At 46.1% G+C, this 23,984-nt stretch overlaps 1 protein-coding gene and 2 pseudogenes across 1 annotated transcript; 1 reads left to right on the forward strand and 2 right to left on the reverse strand.

Annotated features, from left to right (window-relative positions):
• Positions 1–168: 168 nt before the first annotated feature.
• LOC142861839 (heterogeneous nuclear ribonucleoprotein A1-like) lies at positions 169–8,632 on the reverse strand (annotated as a pseudogene).
• Positions 6,154–23,414, forward strand: TM4SF5 (transmembrane 4 L six family member 5). The gene is made up of 7 exons (XM_012779432.2): positions 6,154–6,274; positions 6,437–6,492; positions 16,701–17,382; positions 22,253–22,333; positions 22,702–22,838; positions 23,040–23,223; positions 23,300–23,414. Exons 3-7 carry the CDS (start codon positions 17,209–17,211, stop codon positions 23,312–23,314), a joined length of 591 nt encoding a protein of 196 aa, XP_012634886.1. The 5' UTR covers positions 6,154–6,274; positions 6,437–6,492; positions 16,701–17,208; the 3' UTR covers positions 23,315–23,414.
• LOC105879204 (general transcription factor IIE subunit 2 pseudogene) lies at positions 10,067–11,075 on the reverse strand (annotated as a pseudogene).
• Positions 23,415–23,984: the final 570 nt, after the last annotated feature.

Raw genomic sequence — 23,984 nt, forward strand, 5'->3', positions numbered from 1 at the left:
TCCTTCCAGTTTTTTGCCATACACATGACTATTGTCTAGAACATGTTTTCTTTGTAGCAGCTAGGCCCTGCCACCACTGCGCTTGGCTGAGTTCACAAATCTGTTGTAACCTGTAGCTTCCCTTTCACTTCCTTGGTTCTCCTACTAAGCTTTGTTTCCTGGAAATAATTAAAACCTTCTGCCACTCCCATAGCTACTGCTGCTACTGGAACCACCATAGCTACCTTGGTTTCGTGGTTTGGCAAAGTATTGGCCTCCACCAGCATAGGGGCCAGAGCTTCTACCTCCAAAATTTCCTCCCTTCATGGGTCCAAAATTTGAAGACTGATTGTTGTAATTGCCAAAATCATTATAGCTTCCAAAACCTCCAAAATTGCTTCCATCATTACCAAATCCATTGTACCCATCTCCACTGCCACCATATCCACCAGCACCACGGCTGTCACCAAAGCCACCTCAACCACTGAAGTTTCCTCCAAAGTTGTCATTCCCACCAAAACCTCCTCCACGACTGCCACCAAAGTTTCCAGAACCACTCCGACCTCTTTGGCTGGATGGAGCACTAGCCATCTCTTGCTTCGACAGGGATTTCCTTACTTCACGGCTGTGGCCACTCACAGTACGATATTTCTGAATGACAATCTTATCCACAGAATCACGGTCATCAAACGTTACCAATGCAAAGCCCCTCTTCTTGCCACTGCCTCTGTCAGCCATAATTTCAATCACTTCAATTTTCCCCTACTGTTCAAAATAGTCTCTTAGGTGATGTTCTTCAGTGTCTTCTTTAATGTCACCAACAAAGATCTTTTTCACAGTTAAGTGGGCACCCGGTCTTTGAGAATCTTCTCTGGAGACAGCTCTCTTTGGTTCCACGACTCTTCCACCCACCTTGTGTGGCCTTGCATTCATTCCCGCATCGGCCTCCTCCCCAGTGGCGTATGTGACAAACCCCAAGCCCTGGAGCCCTGGGTGTTGGCATTTCTCATTACCAGACAGTCTGTGAGCGATCCCCATTGCTCCAAATGGCTCCTCAGACTCTCATCGGTCGTTTCAAAGCTCAACCCTCGGATGAAGAGCTCCCCGCAGCTATGCGGGTTCTTTAGGAGACTGACTTAGACATGCCGGCAGTGGGAAGAGGGACTGTAAGGATGCTTCCCCGCAGCACCCACAGGCAGAGGCAAGATATGTTTTTAATAACAAAAATTACAAAAGAAGTGCAAAATGTGCTCTTATTACATACATATGTAATTCTGTCTAATTCACAGGTTATTTAAAGGTTGAATCAAAATGTGGATTTTTTTTTTTTTTAAGACAGAGTCTCACTTTGTTGCCCAGGCTAGAGTGAGTGTCCTGGCATCAGCCTAGCTCACAGCAACCTCAAACTGCTGGGCTCAAGCAATCCTCCTGCCTCAGCCTCCCGAGTAGCTGAGACTATAGGCATGCGCCACCATGCCCAGCTCAGTTTTTCTATATATATTAGTTGGCCAATTAATTTCTTCCTATTTAGAGTAGAGACGGGGTCTCTCTCTTGCTCAGGCTGGTTTTAAACTCCTGACCTGGAGCAATCCGCCCGCCTTGGCCTCCCAGAGTGTTAGGATTACAGGCGTGAGACACCTCGCCCGGCCAAGATATGTTTTTAATAACAAAAATTACAAAAGAAGTGCAAAATGTGCTCTTATTACATATATATGTAATTTTGTCTAATTCAGAGGTTATTTAAAGGTGGAATCAAAATGTGGATGTTTTTTGTATACATATACAAAAAAATATTCTTTTGAGACAGAGTCTCACTTTGTTGCCCAGGCTAGAGTGAATGCCATAGCGTCAGCCTAGCTCACAGCAACCTCAAACTCCTGGGCTCAAGCAATCCTCCTGCCTCAGCCTCCTGAGCCGCTGGGACTACAGGCATGCGTCACCATACCCGGCTAACTTTTTTTGTATATATATTTTTAGTTGGTCCTAGCCTTCCAGAGTGCTAGGATTACAGGTGTGAGCCACCGCACCCGGCCAGGATTTTTTTTTTTTTTTTTGAGACAGAGTTTCACTCTGTTGCCTGGGCTAGAGTGCCGTGGCATCATCCTAGCCGACAGCAACCTCAAACTCCTGGGCTCAAGTGATCCTCCTGCCTCAGCCTCCCGAGTAGCTGGGACTACTGGCATGTGCCACCATGCCCAGCTAATTTTTCTATATATTTTTAGTTGGCCAATTAATTTCTTTCTATTTTTTTTAGTAGAGATAGGGTCTTACTCTTGCTCAGGCTGGTTTCGAACTCCTAACTTTGAGCGATCCACCTGCCTCAGCCTCCCAGAGTGCTAGGATTGCAGGCGTGAGCCACCGCACCTGGCCTGATTCTTCTTCTTCTTTTTTTTTTTTTTTGAGACAGAGTCTCGCTTTGTTGTCCAGGCTAGAGTGAGTGCCGTGGCGTCAGCCTAGCTCACAGCAACCTCAAACTCCTGGGCTCGAGTGATCCTTCTGCCTCAGCCTCCCGAGTAGCTGGGACTACAGGCATGCGCCACCATGCCCGGCTAATTTTTTTTATATATATATATCAGTTGGCCAATTGATTTCTTTCTATTTATAGTAGAGACGGGGTCTCGCTCTTGCTCAGGCTGGTTTTGAACTCCTGACCTTGAGCAATCCGCCCGTCTCGGCCTCCCAAGAGCTAGGATTACAGGCGTGAGCCACAGCGCCCGGCCCCTGATTCTTCTTAAACAATAGTTTATAATCAGCTACAGTACAAGATTTACTTCTTTAAGAAAAGTGTCATGGAAAGGACTAAAATATTTTTATGACTTTTTATTTAAAACATTACTGATTCTCTTGCTTTGTTTCCCAGAGTCATGACAAGTTTTAAGTAAATAGGAAGTTTCCTATATATCTCTGGGATTTAAAAGGATTGAATCCAGAGAGGAGAGGTGGTAGGGAAAAAAAGGGGGGAGCCCAACCTGTTTGTTATTCACTGCCAACGCCCTGTGACTAAGACTGAAAACATCCTCCCTCTAGGCCCAGGGACTATTGCGGAAGAGGGGGATGTGAGATTGTAAGGGCTGATTCCAAGGGACAGAATTACTTTATTCCCTCCAGATCAAGGATGGGTGCACAGAGGCCTAAACAAATATGAAATGAGAGACTTTGCCTTTCCGGCCGTGTGGTACAGATAGCCATCTCAATCATTAAAAATTTCCTGCTTCCCATAGACTTAGAACTTCCTGAGTATAATTGTTCTCAGTTTTGGGGTTTATACAAAAGGAGATACAACAAGTAATTTATCAGTCACCTTAGGACAAATTACTAAAGAGACTAAAATATTGTGATGCAACAAAAGTCCCTAAATTCCTTAGCCTGAATGGTTAACAATGCTTATGTTTGCTGCAAGTCTACAACTAAGTCCAAGAATATAATAGCTCAATACTTATAGATGAATTAATTTTGTAGCCTTGCCTTTTTTTATTATTATTATTTCTTTTCGTTTTTTCTTTTTCTTTTTTTTGTTTCTTTTGGTTCTGGGAGAAAGCTGTTGTCATGAGGATAGACTTGGCTTTTGACATTTTGAGTTTTACCCTTATGTTGACTAGGTTTTAAAAGGTTGATGAGTGCCTGTCCCATCTAGCCTAAAGCATTTAATTGGCTGTAAGCCCTTTTGGCTATTCAGTGCTCTTGGCCACAAGGATCCCACCGAGGGCCTGGATGGACCCGGGGCAGGTAGCCACACCACCCCAGCAACAGATGGGACAAAATAAGAGTTTGGCTATAGATCTCACTTCTGGTAGATCTTGGCCAAAAGGGAAGAATTGTGAACTAAAATAAAATCTTAAGCTTCGCCCCCCCCTTGACTGAATGGACCCCCTCTTGGCCATTGGGATACTCTAAAACTGAGTTACTGGCCATGAGAAGGGAGGTCAGATAAGTCTCATCATGCCCCCTCCCTTCTTGTAGATACCCTTTGTAGCTCATTACAAAGCTGTCTCTGATTAACAGACTTCCTTACCTTAAAACATTCCAAACCTTTAAACAAAGCCTCATTCCTTTAACCAATTACAAGTCAAAGAGTCTTTAAATCCACCTATAACCTGTAAGTCCCCCCCACCAACCTCTTCAGGACAAACCAATGTATGCCTTCCACCTATTGATTCAGGACTTTACCTGTAATTCTCCCTGAAGTGTCCAAGATCAAACTGTAACCCAACCACAGTGAGTCCACTTGCTCAAGGCTTATTGGACGTGGCTCCAGGCCGTGGTCCTCAAATTTAGCTCAGAATAAACTTCTTTAAATTATTTTACAGAGTTTGGCTTCTTTTTGTTTTGTTTTGTTTTGTTTTGTTTTGTTTTGTTTTGTTTTGTTTTGACACAGAGTCTCGCTTTGTTGCCCAGGCTAGAGTGAGTGCCATGGCGTCAGCTTAGCTCACAGCAACCTCAAACTCCTGGGCTCAAGCAATCCTTCTGCCTCAGCTTCCTGAGTAGCTGAGACTACAGGCATGCTCCACCCATGCCCGGTTAATATTTTCTACACATATATATTAGTTGGCCAATTAATTTCTTTCTATTTATAGTAGAGACGGGGTCTCGCTCTTGCTCAGAGGCTGGTTTCGAACTCCTGACCTCGAACAATCCACCCGCCTCGGCCTCCCAGAGTGCTAGGATTACAGGCGTGAGCCACCGCGCCGGCCCAGAGTTTGCTTCTTTTCTGTTGACAATATGCTGAAGTCCTGACCCCCAGGACCTCAGAATGTGACTGTATTTGGCGACAGAGTCATTAAAGAGCTAATTAAGTTAAATATGATGAATGTCCTTATAAAAAGAGGACATTCGGACCCAGACACACACAAGGGATAGACCATGTGAAGACACAGGAGACTGGCAAGCCAAGGAGAGAGGCCTCAAAGAAAATCAACCCTGTTGACACCTTGATCTTGGACTGCTAGCCTCCAGAACTGTGAGACAATAAATCTCTGTTGTTTAAGCCACTCAGTCTGTGGTATTTTGTTATGGCAGCCCTAGCAAACTAATACACTACTCAAAATAACTCAAGGAAAAGGGGGACCCAGGTGGCAAGCCCCTTCCCTTCTTCCCAAAGGGAAGACCCTTTAGGGAGAAACCCATGGAGGGGGAGGGGATAGAGCATAATGTGTTCCAGCCAGGCTGCCACTCAATGGTCCCTAATAAGGATGTAGTGATGCCTGTTAAATGACAGTGAGCTGATTCCCTGTTCGGATTCTGCCTTGCTAGCCTCCCCTGAAATAAATATACACTATGTCATAAGGGGTTGTCTTTACTACAACATTTAGAACATTTCTCCTGGTGTTAAGAAGACAGACCTCAGGTGGAGCTTCTGCTTTAGCAACCTCGCTCCTGACACTGCACTCAAGATGAGGACTAATTTGTAGATAACTCACTGACACCTCCTCATTCCTAAGGCTCCACCTCTGTCCACAGTTCTCTCCTAATCCCTGATGAGTCAGAGCCTTTTCCCAGAAAACATCATCCTTTCCTTCCTATGAAAAGAATCTGTTCCCAGTACCTCCTTGGGTCTTGCAAATATTACAGCCAAATGCATTTTTGTTTCATACCTCAGTGTCTATTCACCAAAGACACATAATAGAGGGTGAGAGGGACATTGAACTCCCGTCCCTGGTCTCCAGGGGTCTCAGCTGTGAGAAGAAAGAGGAGAAAAATGCCAAGGGGCTACAATTGCAGGGTTTCTACTGAAAGATCTAAATTCAGCAGGGTGTGGCGGCTCATGCACATAATCCTAGCACGTTGGGAGGCCAAGATGGGATTGCTTGAGGTTGGGAGTTTGAGATGAGACTGGGCAACATAGTGAGATCCCATCTCTAAAAAACTTTTTAAAAAGTAGCTGGGCATGGTGGTACATCCCCATAGTCCCAGTGTAAAACCCTCCAATGGCTTCTAAACTCTGCACAAGGCCCAACGTGACCTAGACCCTGACTATCTTTCTGGCCTCATCTTGGACCATTCTTCCCCATCCTAATCTTTGGAAGTTCAGTAAACTGAACTTTTTTTGGTTCCTTAATGCAAGGTCTTCTCCTCCCCTGAGATGAACTTTGCCTGTTCCCTCAACCCTGACTGTGCTCTTCCTCCCGCTTGTCACATGGCTGCCTCTTCTGTCCTTCAGGCTTCCTCCAAGAGGCTCCCTTATCTGGGTGGTGGCGACCGAGCACTGTGGTCAAGAGCACAGATGCTGGAACCAAACTGCAAAATCCCCTGTCTCCTTATCTGCAGGAGTGATGACCATAGCTCTAATTCCTCAGAGGTGTGTTATGAGAATTATGGGAGTTAATATATGTAACTTAGAACATAGTCTGGCATACAAGTTAACTGTTATTTTTTATTTATAATTTTTTTTTCTTATTTTCCATGAGTTCTAATGTTCAAAGGTTAACTGTTATTATGTTATTATTATTATATCCTGCAGGCCCACTGCTAATTTCTAAGGTCCAGGAGAACAGTACAAATGAAGGCTCACATATGGTAAGTCTAAATATTCATTCATTCATTCATTCATTCATTTACTTAGTTCGGAGACAGAGTGTCTCTCAGTTGCCCAGACTAAAGAGCAGTGGTGTCACCATAGCTCACTACAACCTCAAACTGCTGGGCTCAAGTGATCCTCCTGTCTCCCAAGTAGCTGAGACTACAGGTGTACACCACCATGCCCAGCTACTTTTTTAATTTTTCGTAGAGACAGGGTCTTGCTATGTTGTCCAGGCTTGTCTCAAATAGCTGGCCTCAAGCGATCCTCCCACCTCAGCCTCCCAAAGTGTTGGGGTTACAGGCATGAGCCACAGTGCCCGGCCAGGTAAGTCTAAAGATTTAGATGTATAACACAAGCTATGCCAGGGCCTGGCCCACATTCACACCCTTAGCCTGCTCACCTGGGACAGTCCTCACGATCCAGAGGCTAGAGGAGCCAAACTCTTTCCTGGACTGCCACCTGCAAGCCTGAGCGTTACAGCAGAACTGCTGGGGCAGGTTGGACAGGGCTGCTCTGGGCCCAGACTCCTGTGCACTTTACAGAACCCACCAACACACACATGCAGGCTCTCAGCTCACTTCCACTTGAACTCACACATTTCTCTTCCATAATTCCCATTTGCTCAGTTGGTTATTTTATTTTATTTTATTTTTGAGACAGAGTCTCCCTTTGTTGCCCGGGCTAGAGTGAGTGCTGTGACATCAGCCTAGCTCACAGCAACCTTAAACTCCTGGGCTCAAGCGATCCTGCTGCCTCAGCCTCCTGAGTAGCTGGGACTACAGGCATGCGCCACCATGCCCGGCTAATTTTTTCTATATATATCAGTTGGCCAATTAATTTCTTTCTATTTATAGTAGAAACGGGGTCTCGCTCTTGCTCGGGCTGGTTTCGAACTCCTGACCTTGAGCAATCTTCCCGCCTCGGCCTCCAGAGTGCCCGGCCTCACTTGGTTATTGAACTTTCAAAAACTTTCTTACAAGGCTAAAAATGAAAAGGGGGTTTGTGTTTAAGTATCTGTGATAAGCAGGGCCCTCCACAGCCTTGCTACCCATAGGGTGGCCCCTGGAACAGCAGCATCAGCATCAGCAACACCCGGGAGCTTGTTAGAGATGCTGATCCCACCCTAGACCTACTGAATCAGAATCTGCATTTTCACAAGATGCCCAGGAGATCTGTATGAAGTTAGAGAAGCGCTGAACTAAGCAGAGAGCCAAATGGTAGACCCTCCTGCCCAGGTCTAAGTGTGTGTGTTTTTTTTGTGTGTTTTTTTTTTTTGTTTTTGAGACAGAGTCTCACTCTATTGCCCAGGCTGGAGTGCCATGGCATGTCTAGCTCACAGCAACCTCAAACTCCTGGGCTCAAGTGATCCTCCTGCCTCAGCCTCCCAAGTAGCTGGGACTACAGATGTGCACCACCATGCCTGGCTAATTCTATATAGATAGATACCTATAGATTTTTTTTGTAGTTGTCCAGCTAATTTCTTTACTAAAGCTAATTTTTTTTTGAGACAGGGTCTCACTTTGTTGCCCAGGCTAGAGTGAATGTCATGGCATCAGCCTAGCTCACAGCCACCTCAAACTCCTGGGCTCAAGCAATCCTACTGCCTCAGCCTCCCGAGTAGCTGGGACTACAGGCATGCGCCACCATGCCCAGCTAATTTATATATATATGTTTAGTTGGCCAATTAATTTCTTTCTATTTGTGGTAGAGACCGGGGTCTTGCTCTTGCTCAGGCTGGTTTTGAACTCCTGACCTTGAGCAATGTGCTGGCCTCAGCCTCCCAGAGTGCTAGGATTACAGGCCTGAGCCACCACGCTAGGCCCCACTATTGTCTCTTTAAGATTTTCTTCTAGGCTGCTGGCATGTTCCTGTTTCACCAGATAGTGTCAACAGAACTGACACTTTCAGTAACATCAAATTTTCACTCTGCTACTTTGTTTCCATGATTTTCTAAATATATCATTACCTTTTTGTTTCCATTTTAAAACACAATATAATCTTTATGAAGACTTATAAAAATAGACTTTATTTTTTAGAGCAGTTTTAAGTTCACAGCAAAATTAAGCCAACAGTACAGACAGTTCCCTTATATCCTTTCCCCCTCACCCTGCACACAGCCTCTCCCACTACCCGCATCCTGCACTAGAAGTACATTTGTTACAATCAATGAACCCACATTGACACATCATTAGCCAAAGTCCATAGTTTACATTCGGGTTCACTCCGAGTGTTGTACATTCTGTAGGTTTGGACAAATACATAATGACATATATCTACCATTATAGTATCATACAGAGCTACTGCCCCGAAAAAATTATCTGTGTTCAACTTCTTCATTCCTCCCTCCTCCCACCAACCCCTGGCAACCACTGACCTTTTGACTATCTCCTGAGTTTCGCCTTTTCCAGAACGCCAGATAGTTGGAATCGTACAGTATGTAGCCTTTTCAGATTGGCTTCTTTCACTTAGTAATATGTCTATAAGGTTCTCTGTGTCTTTTCACAGTTTGATAGTGCGTTTCTTTTTAGCACTGAGTAATATTCCATCGTCTGGATGTAACAGTTTATCCATTCACCTACTGAAGGACATCTTGGTTGCTTCCAAGTTTTGGCAACATGAATAAGGTTGCTCTAAACATCTGCGTGCAGGTTTTTGTGTGAACACTAGTTTTCAAGTCATTTGGGTATAAATACTAAGGAGTGAGATCGCTGGATTGTATGGTAACAGTTTAGTTTTATAAGAAACTGTCAAACTTTCTTCCAAAGTGGCTGTACCATTTTGCGCTGTCGCCAGGAATAAATGAGAGTTCTTGTTGTTCCACATTCTTCTTACCAGTATTTGATGTTATCAGTGTTCTGGATTTTTACTGTTCTAAAAGATATGTAGTGATATCTCATTGTTCTTTTAATTTGCAGTTCCCTAATGACATATGATGTCGATGACATATGCTTATTTGCCATCTGTATGTGTATCTTCTTTGTGTCTGTTCAGGTCTTTGGCCCATTTTCTAATTGGTTTATTTATTTTCTTATTGTTTTAAGAGTTATTTGTATATTTTGGATAACAGTTCTTTATCTCATTTGTCTTTTGCAAATATTTTCTCCCAGGCTGTGGCTTATCTTTCACAGAGCCTGTGCTTTTAGTTTTAATGAGGTCCAGCTTATCGATTATTTCTTTCATGGATCATGGAAGTCATTGCCAAGCCAAAGCTCATTTAGATTTTCTCCTATGTTATCTCTAGGAGTTTTACAGTTTTTGCATTTTACATTTAGGTACATGATTTATTTTGAGTTAATTTTTATGAAGTGTGTAAGGTCCGTGCCTAGATTCACTTTTCCTTTCAAATGCTGCTGTCCAGTTGTTCCAGCACCATTTGTTGAAAAACCCCATCTTTTTCTCCATTGTATTGCCTTTGCTCCTTTGCCAAAAATCAGTAGACTCAGAAATAAGGATGGTCTTTAAAAAATAAAAAAAATCAATAGATTATATTTGTGTGGGTCTATTTCTAGACTCTCTATTCTGTTCAATTGACCCATTTGTCTGTTCTTTAACCAATACCAGCCGTCTTGATTACTGTGTTTTCTTTTTATCAGGACAATTTAAAAACAGTATCTGGTCCCCTAAAGCCTTGACAACTTTGTGGGAATTGAGCAGTCCTTCTTCTTTGTCTTCTAAAAGAATCCCTCCTAATGCTGTCTGGTCATGTTTAAGAGCCTAAGTAGGGCCGTCTTTTCTTTCAAGTTGTACTTGGGCTTGAAAAGCATACTTCCCACCTATTATTAAATACTTCAATTTCCAGATTGTTGGCTAATGCCTCAGTCATTACTGCTGCCATTGTTTCTGCTCGAGCCCAATATCTAAATGTTGGGTTTCGTCCCAGATTTCCTCTAAAGTCGGAGGATATGTTATCTCCTCGCATGCCTGCATGTAACTCACAATCTCAGCAAGAACAACAAAACTTATAACCAGAGCTTCCCGATAGAGCTTTCCAGTTAAATGATCCATTGTTCTAATCAGAATTTCGTTTAAGGCCGGGCGCTGTGGCTCACGCCTGTAATCCTAGCTCTTGGGAGGCCGAGGCGGGCGGATTGCTCAAGGTCAGGAGTTCAAAACCAGCCTGAGCAAGAGCGAGACCCCGTCTCTACTATAAATAGAAAGAAATTAATTGGCCAACTGATATATACATAAAAAATTAGCCGGGCATGGTGGCGCATGCCTGTAGTCCCAGCTACTCGGGAGGCTGAGGCAGAAGGATCACTCAAGCCCAGGAGTTTGAGGTTGCTGTGAGCTAGGCTGACGCCATGGCACTCACTCTAGCCTGGGCAACAAAGTGAGACTCTGTCTCAAAAAAAAAAAAAAAAAAAAAAAAAAAAGAATTTCGTTTAGCGCCTGACGATCCTCCGTGTTCTAGCTTTGCTTGCTTCTTCTTGGATGATGATGATGACAATGCAGAAGATACCGCACATTTTTCTACTACAGGAGTGGAAAGAGCTCGTTTTTTTTTTTTTTTTTTTTTTAACAGCTCCCTGTCGCTCAGCAGGCTCGGTCCACAACGCTGAGCCAGGAGGGGCAGCCCCATGCGACCTGCTGCGCCGCCGCCTCCCGGTGCCCGGGTTCCGCCAGCCGCCCACGCTGGCGGGTCCGCAGCTTCCTGCTTGTCGCCAGCCCCCCGCCCCCACCCGGCCGCAGCCAGTGCGCTGACCCGCCCGCTAGCTGCCTTCCCGCCACTGGCGCCGGCCGGGCCGCTGAGGAGGTGACCCGGGGCTCCCAGGATAGAAGTATATTTCTTGCTCACGAAATAGTAGGGAAGGCCGGGCGTGCTGGCTCACTCCTGTAATCCTAGCACTCTGGGAGGCTGAGGCGGGAGGACTGCTTGAGGCCCAGGAGTTTGAGACCAGCCTGAACAAGAGCGAGACCCCATCTCTACTATAAATAGAAAGAAATTAGCCAAACAACTAAAAATAGAAAAAAATTAGCCGGGCATGGTGGTGCATGCCTATAGTCCCAGCTACCCGGGAGGGAGGCTGAGGCAGGAGGATCACTTGAGCCCAGAAGTTTGAGGTTGCTGCGAGTTAGCCTGACACCAGGGCACTCTAGCCCAGGCGACAGAGTGAGACTTTGTCTCAAAAAAAAAAAAAAATCCACAAAAAAGTAAGGAAGAGGGTGATCCCTGGCTGTAAGGGTGCTCCTGCTCCTCAGGGCTGTCCAAAGGGCCCAGAACCTTCCCTTCTTGTTTCACCATATGTAGGGGTTGTCTTCATCAGCAGAGTTAAAGTGGCTCAACTCCTGGCCTGTGGTCCAGGAGGGGAGGGGAAGGCATGCTCATTCCCTGAAGTTTGCTACCAAAGCTGAACATACCATCTCTGCACCCTCTCATAGGTCATAACTTAGTCACATGGTCACAGTTAGTTGCAAAAGAGGCTGGACAATATAGTATTTATTTATTTGTTTTTTTTTGAGACAGAGTCTCACTTTGTTGCCCAGGCTAGAGTGAGTGCCGTGGTGTCAGCCTAGCTCAAAACAACCTCAAACTCCTGGGCTCAAGCAATCCTCCTGCCTCAGCCTCCCAATTAGCCGGGCATGCGCCACTATGCCCGGCTAATTTTTTCTATATATATCAGTTGGCCAATTAATTTCTTTCTATTTATGGTAGAGACGGGGTCTCACTCTTGCTCAGGCTGGTTTCGAACTCCTGACCTCGAGCAATCCACCTGCCTCGGCCTCCCAGAGTGCTGGGATTACAGGCGTGAGCCACCGCGCCCGGCCTGACAATATAGTTTTTAACTGAGTCCCCATGTTCCCAGCTAAAAAGCCTGCTACTACTTAGAAACAGAAGAATGGGGCTAACTCACAAGCTCTGCCATTCACTTGCTCAGGCACACACCTGTTGTCTTCTGAGCTATGGCCAGAGAGTATGGGATCAGGGAGGTTAGACAGATTCCCTCCCCATCATTTATTCCATCCTTCCTCCTTCCTATTAGTGCCCCTAATTTCCCATCCTGGTGGTTTAAAAGGAACTGACAACTCCTCCTGTTCTAGAGTAATCCCTGAGTGACTTAAGTTAATTAGCAAGTTCTACTTCCTGGACACAGTGAGCTGGCTGAGGAACAGGCACAGAACCCAATCTAAGCCAAGGAGAAGTTCTCTGGGGTACATGGGGAAAGAAGCTTCTTTTATCCTCATGGAAAACTATGGACCGGGTGTGGTGGCTCACGCCTGTAATCCTAGCACTCTGGGAGGCCAAGGTGGGTGGATTGCTGGAGGTCAGGAGTTCGACACCAGCCTGAGCGAGACCCCGTCTCTACTAAAAATAGAAAGAAATTAATTGACCAACTAAAAAAATATATAGAAAAAATTAGCCAGGCATGGTGGCACATGCCTGTAGTCCCAGCTACTTGGGAGGCTGAGGCAGGAGGATCGCTTGAGCCCAGGAGATTGAGGTTGCTGTGAGCTAGGCTGATGCCATAGCACTCACTCCAGCCTGGGCAACAAAGTGAGACTCTGTCTCAAAAAAATAAATAAATAAACAAACCAAAAAAAAAAGAAAAGAAAACTATGGGAAGAGATTCTCTTCCTCCTGATGGTATAAAGACATGAGGTCTGGAACTGCAGCAACTAATACCACCAGCAGGAGGTGGGTCCATCTTAAGGAGGAAGCCAAAACCAAAAAGAAACAGGGAGAATGGTAGAGAAACAATACAAGAACAGTGATGACATCTTGAACTTCAAGATCAAAAGTGAACACCCAGACCTAACCACTGGGGATACTGCAAAAAAATTAGGTGAAATGTGGTCTGAACAGTCAGCGAAAGATAAACAACCATATGAACAGAAGGCAAATAGGCTAAAGGAGAAATATGAAAAGGAGATTGCTGCATACCATGCCAAGGGCAAAAGTGAAGTAGTAGAGAAGGGCCCTGGCAGGCTAACAGGCTCAAAGAAGAAGAATGAACCAGAAGATGAAGAGGAGGAAGAAGATGAGGAGGAGGGGAAGGAGAAGGAAGATGAAGAATAAAGGGCTATCCTATAATGGTGTGTATGGAGTGTGTGTGTGCACTCAGGCAATTGTTTTGCTAAGAATGTGAATTCAGGCTCACACCTGTAATCCTAGCACTCTGGGAGGCTGAGGTGGGAGGATAGCTCAAGGTCAGGAGTTCAAAACCAGCCTGAGCAAGAGTGAGACCCCGTCTCTACTATAAATAGAAAGAAAATAATTGGCCAACTAATATACATAGAAAAAATTAGCCGGGCATGGTGACACGTGCCTCAGCTACTCGGGAGGCTGAGGCAGGAGGATTGCTTGAGCCCAAGAGTTTGAGGTTGCTGTGAGCTAGGCTGACACCACGGCACTCACTCTAGCCTGGGCAACAAAGTGAGACTTTGTCTCAAAAAAAGAAAAAAAGAAAAAAAGAAAAAAAAAAAAGACCAGCCTGAGCAAGAGCGAGACCCCATCTCTACTAAAAATAGAAAAAAAATTAACTAGTCAACTAAAAATAGAAAGAAATTAATTGGCCAACTAATATATATAGAAACAATTAGCCAAGCATGGTGGTGCATGCCTATAGTGTACCAGCTACTCCAGAGGCTGAGGCAGAAGGATTGCTTGAGCCCAGGAGTTTGAGGTTGCTGTGAGCTAGGCTGATGCCACAGCACTCTCTAGCCTGGAGAACAAAGCGAGACTCTGTCTCAAAAAGAAAAACAAACAAAAAAAAGAATGTGAATTCAAGTGCAGCTCAATATTAGCTCAATATAAAAATAAAGTGGTCATTTATAGATTTAAAAAACAGGCCAGGCGTGGTGGGTGGCTCACGCCTGTAATCCTAGCACTCTGGGAGGCCGAGGTAGGTGGATCATTTGAGCTCAGGAGTTCGAGACCAGCCTAAGCAAGAGAGACACCCTGTCTCTACTAAAAATAGAAAGAAATTAGCCAAACAACTAAAAATATATAGAAAAAATTAGCCAGGCATGGTGGTGCATGCCTGTAGTCCCAGCTACTCAGGAGGCTGAGGCAGGAGGATGGCTTGAGCCCAGGAGTTTGAGGTTGCTGTGAGCTAGACTGATGCCACAGCACTCTCGCCAGGGCAACAAGAGTGAGACTCTGTCTCAAAAAAACAAAAACAGCCAGGCCGGTGGCTCATGCCTATAATCCTAGCACTCTGGGAGGCTGAGGCAGGTGGATTGCTAGAGGTCAGGAGTTCAAAACCATCCTGAGCAAGAGCGAGATCCCGTCTCTACTATAAATAGAAAGAAATTAATTGGCTAACTAATATATATAGAAAAATTAGCCGGGCATGGTGGCACATGCCTGTAGTCCCAGCTACTCAGGAGGCTGAGGCAGCAGGATTGCTTGAGCCCAGGAGTTTGAGGTTGCTGTGAGCTAGGCTGACGCCACGGCACTCATTCTTGCCTGGGCAACAGAGTGAGACTCTGTCTCAAAAAAAAAAACACAAAGAAAGAAAGAAACAAACAAAAACAGAGCACTACTACATTGGATGTTTTGATTGCCTAAACCAGTAATTTCCCTGTCTCTTTCAGGAGAGTTGAGTTTTCTGTTACTTAATATAGTTCCTTAAAATGGACCTAGGGCATGGCAGGCAATAAATGATTGAGATCTTTAATACTGTTAATATCATGTTTATTTTTATTTATTTATTTATCTTGTATTGAGACAAGATCTTTTTATTTTTTATTATTATTATTATTTTTGAGACAGAGTCTCACTTTGTTGCTCAGGCTAATGAGTGCCGTGGCGTCAGCCTAGCTCACAGCAACCTCAATCTCCTGGGCTCAAGGGATCCTCCTGCCTCAGCCTCCCGAGTAGCTGGGACTACAGGCATGCACCACCATGCCCAGCTAATATTTTGTATATATATTTTTAGTTGTCCAATTAATTTCTTTCTATTTTTAGTGGAGACGGGGTCTCGCTCAGGCTGGTTTCGAACTCCTGACCTTGAGCGATCCACCCACCTTAGCTTCCCAGAGTGCTAGGATTACAGGCGTGAGCCACTGCGCCCGGCCGAGAGAAGATCTTACTCTGTTGCCTAGACTGGAGTACAGTGGCCACCCCAATCATAGTTCATTGTAATCTCAAATTCCTGGACTCAACCAATCCTCCTCCTTCAGCCTCCCAAGTAGCTGGGACTATAGTTTTGGTGTGTGCCACCACACCCGGCTAATTTTTTTATTTTTTATTCTTTGTGCTGGGATCAGACTCGTGAGCCACCATGCCCAGCCTAATATCATTTTTAGAATTTATATTCCATATTTTCTCTTTAAAAGATTTTTGAAACTTACACCTAGTTTTGTGACAAGATTTATAGAAATGATTTAGACTTTGCCAGGCGCAGTGGCTCACACTTGTAATCCTAGCACTCTGAGAGGCGAGGCAGGCGGATCGCTCAAGGTCAGGAGTTCAAAGCCAGCCTGAGCAAGAGCAAGACCCCATCTTTACTAAAAATAGAAAGAAATTAATTGGAAACTAAAAATATATAGAAAAATTAGCCAGGCATGGTGGTGCATGCCTGCAGTCCCAGCTACTCGGGAGGCTGAGGCAGAAGGATTGCTTGAGCCAAGTCACAAAGCAGTTAAGGGACCAACAGAGGGTCTGTGGAGAGGAGTTTGAGGTTGTTGTGAGATAGGCTGATACCATGGCACTCTAGCCGGAGTAACAGAGCAAGACTTAGTCTCAAAAAAAAAAAAAATATTTAGACTTAAGCAACGACTTCTCCATTTGGGAGTTTTTATTTTACTTCATCTCCTGGTGAGTTAAGATGACTTCCCCAAAAACGAGAAGAAGGAGACACAGGGTTATTTCCAAATCCAAGCATTCTCAGAAATGCAATTCTGTTGGTCTTCACACACAGAAACAACTCGGACATGTATACAATAATTGAGTAATAACTTCTTTTTGTTGATTCAGCACTCCAACAAAAGCAGAACTTCTCTGACCTCAGAATGCTAACCAAAAAAACCCAGAAATTGATTCGCACCGGACTGGCTTGGATCACATGGCCACAGCTGAATCAAACATGGAGGCCAGAGAATTAGAATGCTCTAATTCATCAGTAAGGCCTCAGTCTCGAGCACCCCCCTCCCTCAGAAACAAGTATGGCCTCAACAGGAGGAAGGGTCAATAGTCAGATACTGACAAAAAGCAATGAAAGGACGATGAAAGCCCACTGTCATCTTTTTCGTTTCTTTCTAGGAGGAACTCTCCCTGTGGAACCAATAAAAAGGATGAGGCCACCATACATCTGCTTTGTGCTTCCTAGTTTACAAAGTACTTCTCATGGTGCCCCCATCTGATCCTCACGACCCCCCATGAGGCAAGTGGCATCACTATTCCCTTTAGACAGATGAGGCAGCTGAGACTCAGAAACATCAAGGGGCCTGGCTACCTCACAGAGCAGTTAAGGAACCAACAGAGGGGCTGTGGAGAGGTGTGTGCAGAAGAAAGGGCAAGACACTAACCCCAGGCAACTTCCTCTGCGTGTCAAGCTCCCCCATCTCCGCCTACCACCGCCTCCCCCACTGCACCTCAGGGCTGCAGCACCTCTGCTTTCCTCGGGTGCCTCTCTCCCTTATCACTGTGATCCAGCCAGTTTCTGCCACTCCTCTTCCCTGACCTTTGCTCCTGCTCCGGGCTTGTTTTCCTGTGGACCTGGGAACCTCCAGCACTTTCACTCGCCACCTGTCCTTCCCAGTGCTGTAGCATGTGCACGGGAAAGTGTGCCCGCTGCGTGGGGCTCTCCCTCATCCCCCTCTCCCTGGTCTGCATCGTGGCCAATGCCCTCCTGCTGGTGCCTAACGGAGAGACCACCTGGACCAATGGCCACCTCAGCTTGCAAGTCTGGCTCATGGCGGGCTTCATCGGCGGGGGACTGATGGTGAGAAGGCTGGGGGCTGGGGACTCGATGCCGCTCTAAGGGGCTCTGAACAGGAGGGACAGGGAGAGAGAGAGGGGGGAAAGGATGGTTGCCTGGGAAGGGATGGCAATGGCTTGGTGGGGACAGGAAGCCCACCCAATTGTTCCCAACACGCTAGGGACGCTTTGCCTAGGGTCTTGAGCTGAATGCCTGAAGGAAACGGGAAGGAAGGAAGCCTCACTGCTCTACAGAGCTTCCTGACTGGGTAGGGAGCATGTCCTACCTGTCGCTCCCCATCCCCACTGTTGAGCAGATGCTGGGGACACCTCACTACAAGGGTCCAGGCAGAAGGAGCAGCTGGTTGTGTGAGATGTCATCAGGGCAGAATAATAATAGGCATGGTAGGTCGAGTGCAGTGAAAATGTCTGAAGCCAGGGAGTGACATCACAGATTAGTCGTTCTACCTAGTAACTCAGTGTCACCCTCCCCCACCTCAGCATCTGTTCACTCTCAGCCCACGTTTCCGGATGCCCACTCTGTGCTGGGTGCTAGGGGTAAACTCGGAGCCTAGGGTAATATGGCAGAGAACGTGCCCACAAGTTCTCCTGGAGACTAGGATCTGTCAGGAGAAGTGGAGGAAGAGGAGACTGATTTTCAGACTTCCTAACCCCCATCCTCCAACTGCCTCCCCAGTTAGGGGAACTTTTGAATGGCCAACCTAGTTTAATATCTTTATGGTATGAAAACAAAATATCTGCCCAGCACAGGTTTCCACTTCTCAGGACAGTTGACTAATGACATTCTCTAGGAAAGATCTCACCTTCATCCCTTTCGATGGTCATGCCTCTGTTAGCTAAATGGCCAGACCTTTCCTTTAACCTACAATCCTCTCTTACCCTCTGATGTTTTTTCTCCTCTCCTTCTCCTCCTCCTCCTGTGTGGATTCATGGCTGTTGGATTCTACTCCATCCCTCAAAATGCAACTGTCTCTGAGATGTCACACTCCTTTACCCAGTGTCACACTGCACCCCTTTCTCCAGCCTAAACCACCTCCACCCCTGCCCACACTCCTCTGCCCAATCGAACCAGCCCACTTCAGGGGAGATCTCCAAGGCTGCCCTCCTCACACACTCATTCACAGCTGCCTTCCCCCACCTCTGTGTCCAGAGTCACTCTCAAGAAGCACCACCCTATGCCATGGGGACACAGACAAGGTCCCTGCTCTCCCGGAAGCTTGCGTTCCTGTTGGTGAGGCAACCAGTATCAAGGAAGCAAGACCCCAAGCCCCGTGAGAGCCAGGACTGCCTGCTTTTTTGGCTACTATGTGCCTGGTGCCTGGACTAGTGCCTGGCACTTAACTGTCACTAAATGAATGAAGTAAATAAATAAGAGAGATGGTTTCAGGTACGTAGGTAACATCAAAAAACAAAGCAGGTTGCTATCATAAAGAGTTCCTAGGCTAGGTGGGGGGACCACTTTTTATAGGATTTTTGGGGAAGGCCTCCATGAGGTGATGTCTGAACTGAGACCCAACTGACAAAAATAAGGTGTGAGCATTGCAAACTCGGAGACTTGGAAGTACAAAGCCTAAGGCAGGAACAGGCACCACATCTCCAAGGACTGGACAAGTGGCCAAAGCAGCTGAGGTTTAGTGGGACGTCTGACGAGGACAGAAGCTAGACTGTGTACATGCTTGAAAGCTGCAGTGAGTAATTTGAATTTTTACTATAAGTGTGACAGAAAACTATTGAAGGACTTTTTTCACACATTTTCTTTTTTTACATTTTAAAACTTTTTATTTGTCATACAAACAAGTGCCCAGATCCTTAGTAAACGGCTGAATGAATTTTTACAAAGTAAACACACCCACGTACCCTGAACGCAGATCAATAAATAGATCATTACCAGAATCCCAGACAGTGCCTCTCACCACTCACTCCCCCCACCAAGAGTAATGACTATTCTGCCTTCTATCTATAGACTCGTTTGGCCTAGTTAGTACTTTATATGAATGGAGTTATACAGTATGTGTTCTTTTGTGTCTCAAACTCAATAATATGTTTGTGAGAGACATCCATGTTAGCAGGCGTAGCTGTAGTGCTGTAGGTTTTTTAAAAATCATTTCTTATGTATTCTATTGTGTGAATATCTCAATTTATTTAAACATTCTGTTGAAGGACATTTGGATAGTACCCACTTTGGCTTTATTGCAAATGATGCTGTCATAAACATTCCTGTAGATGTCTTTAGGTAAACATATGTGTGCATTTCTGTTGGATATATGCCTAGGAGTAAAATTGCTGATTCTTAAGGTGTGCAAATAATCAGTGCTAATAGATATTGCCAAATGCTTTTCTGTAGTTCTTGTACCAATTTCATTTCCATCAGCACATTATGAGAGTTCTGGTTGTTCCACACCCCACTGGACTGAAGAAGGCCCCTCTGGCCTTTGTGTGGAAAATGGACAGGAAGTCAACAATAGATACAGAAAGACCAGACTGAGGTCACTGCAGTTGTCCGGGAGAGATGAGTGTGGCTTGGACCAGGCCAGTGGCCGTGGAGATGGAGAAAAGTGAGCAGATTCAAGCTATAAACTCAGTGTTTCCTCCTGCAGCCACAATGACACTTCTCTTTTCATTAAGACAATTAGGCCAGTCGTGGTGGCTCAAGCCTGTAATCCTAGCACTCTGGGAGGCCAAGGGGGGTGGATTGCTCGAGGTCAGGAGTTCAAAACCAGCAAGAGCAAGACCTCGTCTCTACTATAAATAGAAAGAAATTAATTGGCCAACTAATATATATATAGTCCCAGCTACTTAGGAGGCTGAAGCAGGAGGATCCCTTGAGCCCAGGAGTTTGAGACGTTGCTGTGAGCTAGGCTGACGCCATGGCACTCACTGTAGCCTGGGCAAGAAAGTGAGACTCTGTCTCAAAAAGAAAAGAAAAGACAATTAGATGGCAGTGAGCAAGACAAAGAAGCTCAGACCACAAAGGGAAGCAAACACTTTAACCAAAAGAGTAAAAATCTCAAAGAAGTAGGTCATTCAAAATTGGTAACTTCAAAAGGCAATTCTAGATGTATTTGGATCCAGGAGACTCTCAGTGAGTGATCTCACCAGTGAGGGTAAGAAAGGGGTCAGCACTGGGCCTGGGCCTGGCCCTACCATGAGACAGAAATAGAGGAGAATGTCCAGTGGGAAAGCCAGCTCAACTCAGCAGGTGTTTCTCTGAGGTTGTGACTGAGATAATAGAACTAAAACTCTCAGCACCTTCCCTAGAGAAGAGCAAAATGCTGGCTTGTATGGTATGTGCCAGACAAGACACGTGGGGAAGCAAAGAGGAAGACAGCTGTGGGATTCCAGAGACAGGAGATGGGCAAAGAACCTGGCCTGGTAAAATGAAGACAAAGATCAGGCCGGAGCCAGAGCGAGGAGCCTCGAATGTCTTGCTAGAGTTCAGTCTTAATGGGCTCCTCTGTGAACAGATCCTAAAGGATTCCAGCTGAAAAGAGACCAGTTTAAAGCTGTGTTTAATCTGCTAATCTGTGTTAATCCACCTAGGCTGGATTGTGGGGTGGCATGGGGCAAGAGCTACAGGACTCTAGTAAGGAGGCTTAGAACATCATCCTCCTGGGAGGTGATTAGGGATTGAACGTGGGAAAGAAGGAAAAAAAAACCTGACAGATTCAGGAGCCACTTAAGGAAAAAGTCAAGAAGACTTGAGGTCTGGCTGGGTAGAGGATTAAAGTTTTCTAGCCTGGGTGACTTTTTCCACTGATGGAGACAAGAAAGTCAAAGGGAGGTGGGTTTGGGGAATAGTGTGAGGTCAGTATGAAACTGGCTGAATTTGAGTAAAAACCAAGACATTCAAGTGACCATATCCTTCAGGCAGATTTGGATCTGGAGGCATCAATTTTGGAGGCGACTATTGGCAGAGGGTAAACAGCTAATTCCCTGAGAGGGAATGGGCTTTGTCAGGAAGGCTCCAAGGAGAACAAAAAGACCTGGAGCTGAATCTCAGGATATCCTACACTGAACGCCACAGCATCCACTAGCATAACTCTTCCATGCTCTACCGTAATCCCAATTCACCAGACACTCCAATACCACTATCTCTTCCTGTAACTAATCTTACAGAAATAAATAGGATCATAAGATAACACTATGAACAATTGGACCCCAACTAAGTGGATAACTTAGATGAAATAGATGAATCTCTAGATGCACACAAATTACCTAAAATGACTTGAGAAGAAACAGAAAATCTGAACATACCTATAACTAATAAGGTGATTGAGAAAAAAAGAAATCCCAAGACCAGGTGACTTCACTAGTGAATTCTACCAAACATTTAAAGAAGAATCAACAAGGGTAAGGGTGCAGCTAAGAGAATCTGTAGTTATTGAGCATTTACTCTGAGCCAGTCTTGATACCTAGTCAGCTTGTTATCTCATTAAATCGTAAGAACAGCTCTGCAAGGTACCTCTGCAGACCCATTTTACAGAGCACACAACTGAGACTCAGAGAGATGAATCAATTCATAGAGTGTGAAGTAGTGCAGGGTTGGCCTTAAAACTCAGGCCTCCTGACTCCCATTCAGTTGGGCACCTACTACGTGCCAAAGAATATAATGATATTGGACTCTACCCTCCAGTAAACTACAATCTGGACGGAGATAAGGTAGGCACGTAAATAATGATATATTATTTGCGCAAAGCCGGGCAGTTCCAGGAGAAGTGGCGATAAGGTCTCCCTATGGTCCAAAGGGTTGAGGGCCTCGCAGCAGCCTCCCCGAAGAGGTAGACATTGATGCAAGCAAGGCATTGTGGATAGGGGGGCGGGGTGGGAGGTGCAGGCTGTGGGATCCAGTTATCACACTGACTCTTGCTCCGCAGGTACTATGTCCGGGAATTGCAGCTGTTCGCGCCGGGGGCAAGGGCTGTTGCGGCGCAGGCTGCTGTGGAAATCGCTGCAGGGTAAGATCCAAATTAAGAAGGAAGTCAGGACTCGGTCTCTGAACCTGTCCTCGCAGAGCCATAGCACCCTGTACAGAACTCCTGGCTACACGAGCTCGTCCGCAGAGCCCCAGGCTCCGCTTCACCCCTCCCTCGCACCCGCAAACCCTAGGTCTCCATGTGCCTGGCCAGAGGGGACTACAACCCCCATGAACCTCTCTGGCCGCTGGCTCCTAGAGTTAGCCTAACTCCAAGCCCGGGGTTTGATGGGAAATGTATTTTAAACCTGACTCAAGAAGAGCGCGGTGATGTGGGGGACAAGGCCAGGCGTGGTGGGACAAGCGGGGAGGTTGCTGCCCTTACTCACCTCTCCTTCCACACGCATCCAGATGCTCCGCTCGGTCTTCTCCTCGGCATTCGGGGTGCTTGGTGCCCTGTACTGCCTCTCGGTGTCGGGAGCCGGGCTCCGAATTGGACCCAAATGCTTGATGAACGGCAAGTGGAGCTACCACTTGGAAGATACCTCGTAAGGTTTCGCCTGTATTCGTGCCTTCCATTCTCTGCCTCTTCCCACCCGTCCTTCCTGCCGGGAAACCTGGGCAGGACTGGGCTTCGAGAGAGCTCCCTGCACGTGGGCCAGCTGAGCCCTTTGCAAATGCCCTCCACGTGTGAGTGGTGGGTGGCATGGGGGACGACCTCCTCTCACGTGACCCTGTCCCACCCACAGAGGTGCTTACTTGCTCAACCGGACTCAATGGGATTTGTGTGAGCAGCCGCCTCACGTGGTCCCCTGGAATGTGACACTATTCTCCTTGCTGGTGGCCGCCTCGTGCCTAGAAATCGTGCTGTGTGGGATACAACTGGTGAACGCAACCATTGGTGTCTTCTGTGGCGATTGCAGGAGAAAGGAGGTAGGATGGCGTGGGGCGGAGTTGTAGAAGGAACCTGCTTGCTCCTGGCTGTGTCCTCACTTTCTCTCTTCCACAGGGTGCCCCTCACTGAGACTCCACTGACCATCCGATTACACCTGCTGGTTTGTTTGTGGACACCCGCCTGGCACCCCCATGTCCTGATTCACTTGAATAAACTTCTCTGAGCTCTCTTTCATGCCTCAGATTGTTCCCTATGCAAGGAGGAGTCTGCAAGGGCTTCCAGATACACCTAGGCGTGGGGATCTCAGGTTTGGGATCCCTATACCTGCTTATTATTATCTTAACAAATAGATACTGAGCTATTAGGGGTTGCACTGGAAATACAGTGGTAAACAAGATAGATGAGTTCTGGGCTCTCAAAGAATTTAACATTCCAGGGTGAAAGATGGGCAATTTATTAAAGAGGCAAAAGATTATTTCAATTGGTAATAATAAGCACTTTTTAAAAACTCATTGGTAGGCTGGATAAGGTGGCTCAGCCTGTAATTCCATCACTTGGGAGGCTGAGGTGGGAGGATCACTTAAGACCAGGAGTTCAAGCCCAGCCTGGTCAATGTAGCCAGATGCCCTCTCAATTTTAAAAACATTAACCAGGAGTGGTGGCGTGTAGCTGTAGTCCCATCTACTTGGGAGGCTGAGGCAGTAGGATTGCTTGAGCCCAAGAGTTTGACGCTGCAGTGAGCTATGATTGAGCCACTGCACTCCAAACTGGGCAACAGAGTGAGGCTCTGTCTCTTTTT

Source organism: Microcebus murinus, chromosome 18 (assembly GCF_040939455.1).
Source record: "Microcebus murinus isolate Inina chromosome 18, M.murinus_Inina_mat1.0, whole genome shotgun sequence".
Taxonomy (NCBI): domain Eukaryota; kingdom Metazoa; phylum Chordata; class Mammalia; order Primates; family Cheirogaleidae; genus Microcebus; species Microcebus murinus.

Bases quoted from the DNA above. Each gene is read 5' to 3' on its own strand.
- TM4SF5 (XM_012779432.2), top strand. From the start codon at position 17,209: ATGTGCACGGGAAAGTGTGCCCGCTGCGTGGGGCTCTCCCTCATCCCC. The intron at 17,383-22,252 runs GTGAGAAGGCTG...CTTGCTCCGCAG, and splicing joins TCATCGGCGGGGGACTGATG to GTACTATGTCCGGGAATTGC. The intron at 22,334-22,701 runs GTAAGATCCAAA...ACACGCATCCAG, and splicing joins GCTGTGGAAATCGCTGCAGG to ATGCTCCGCTCGGTCTTCTC.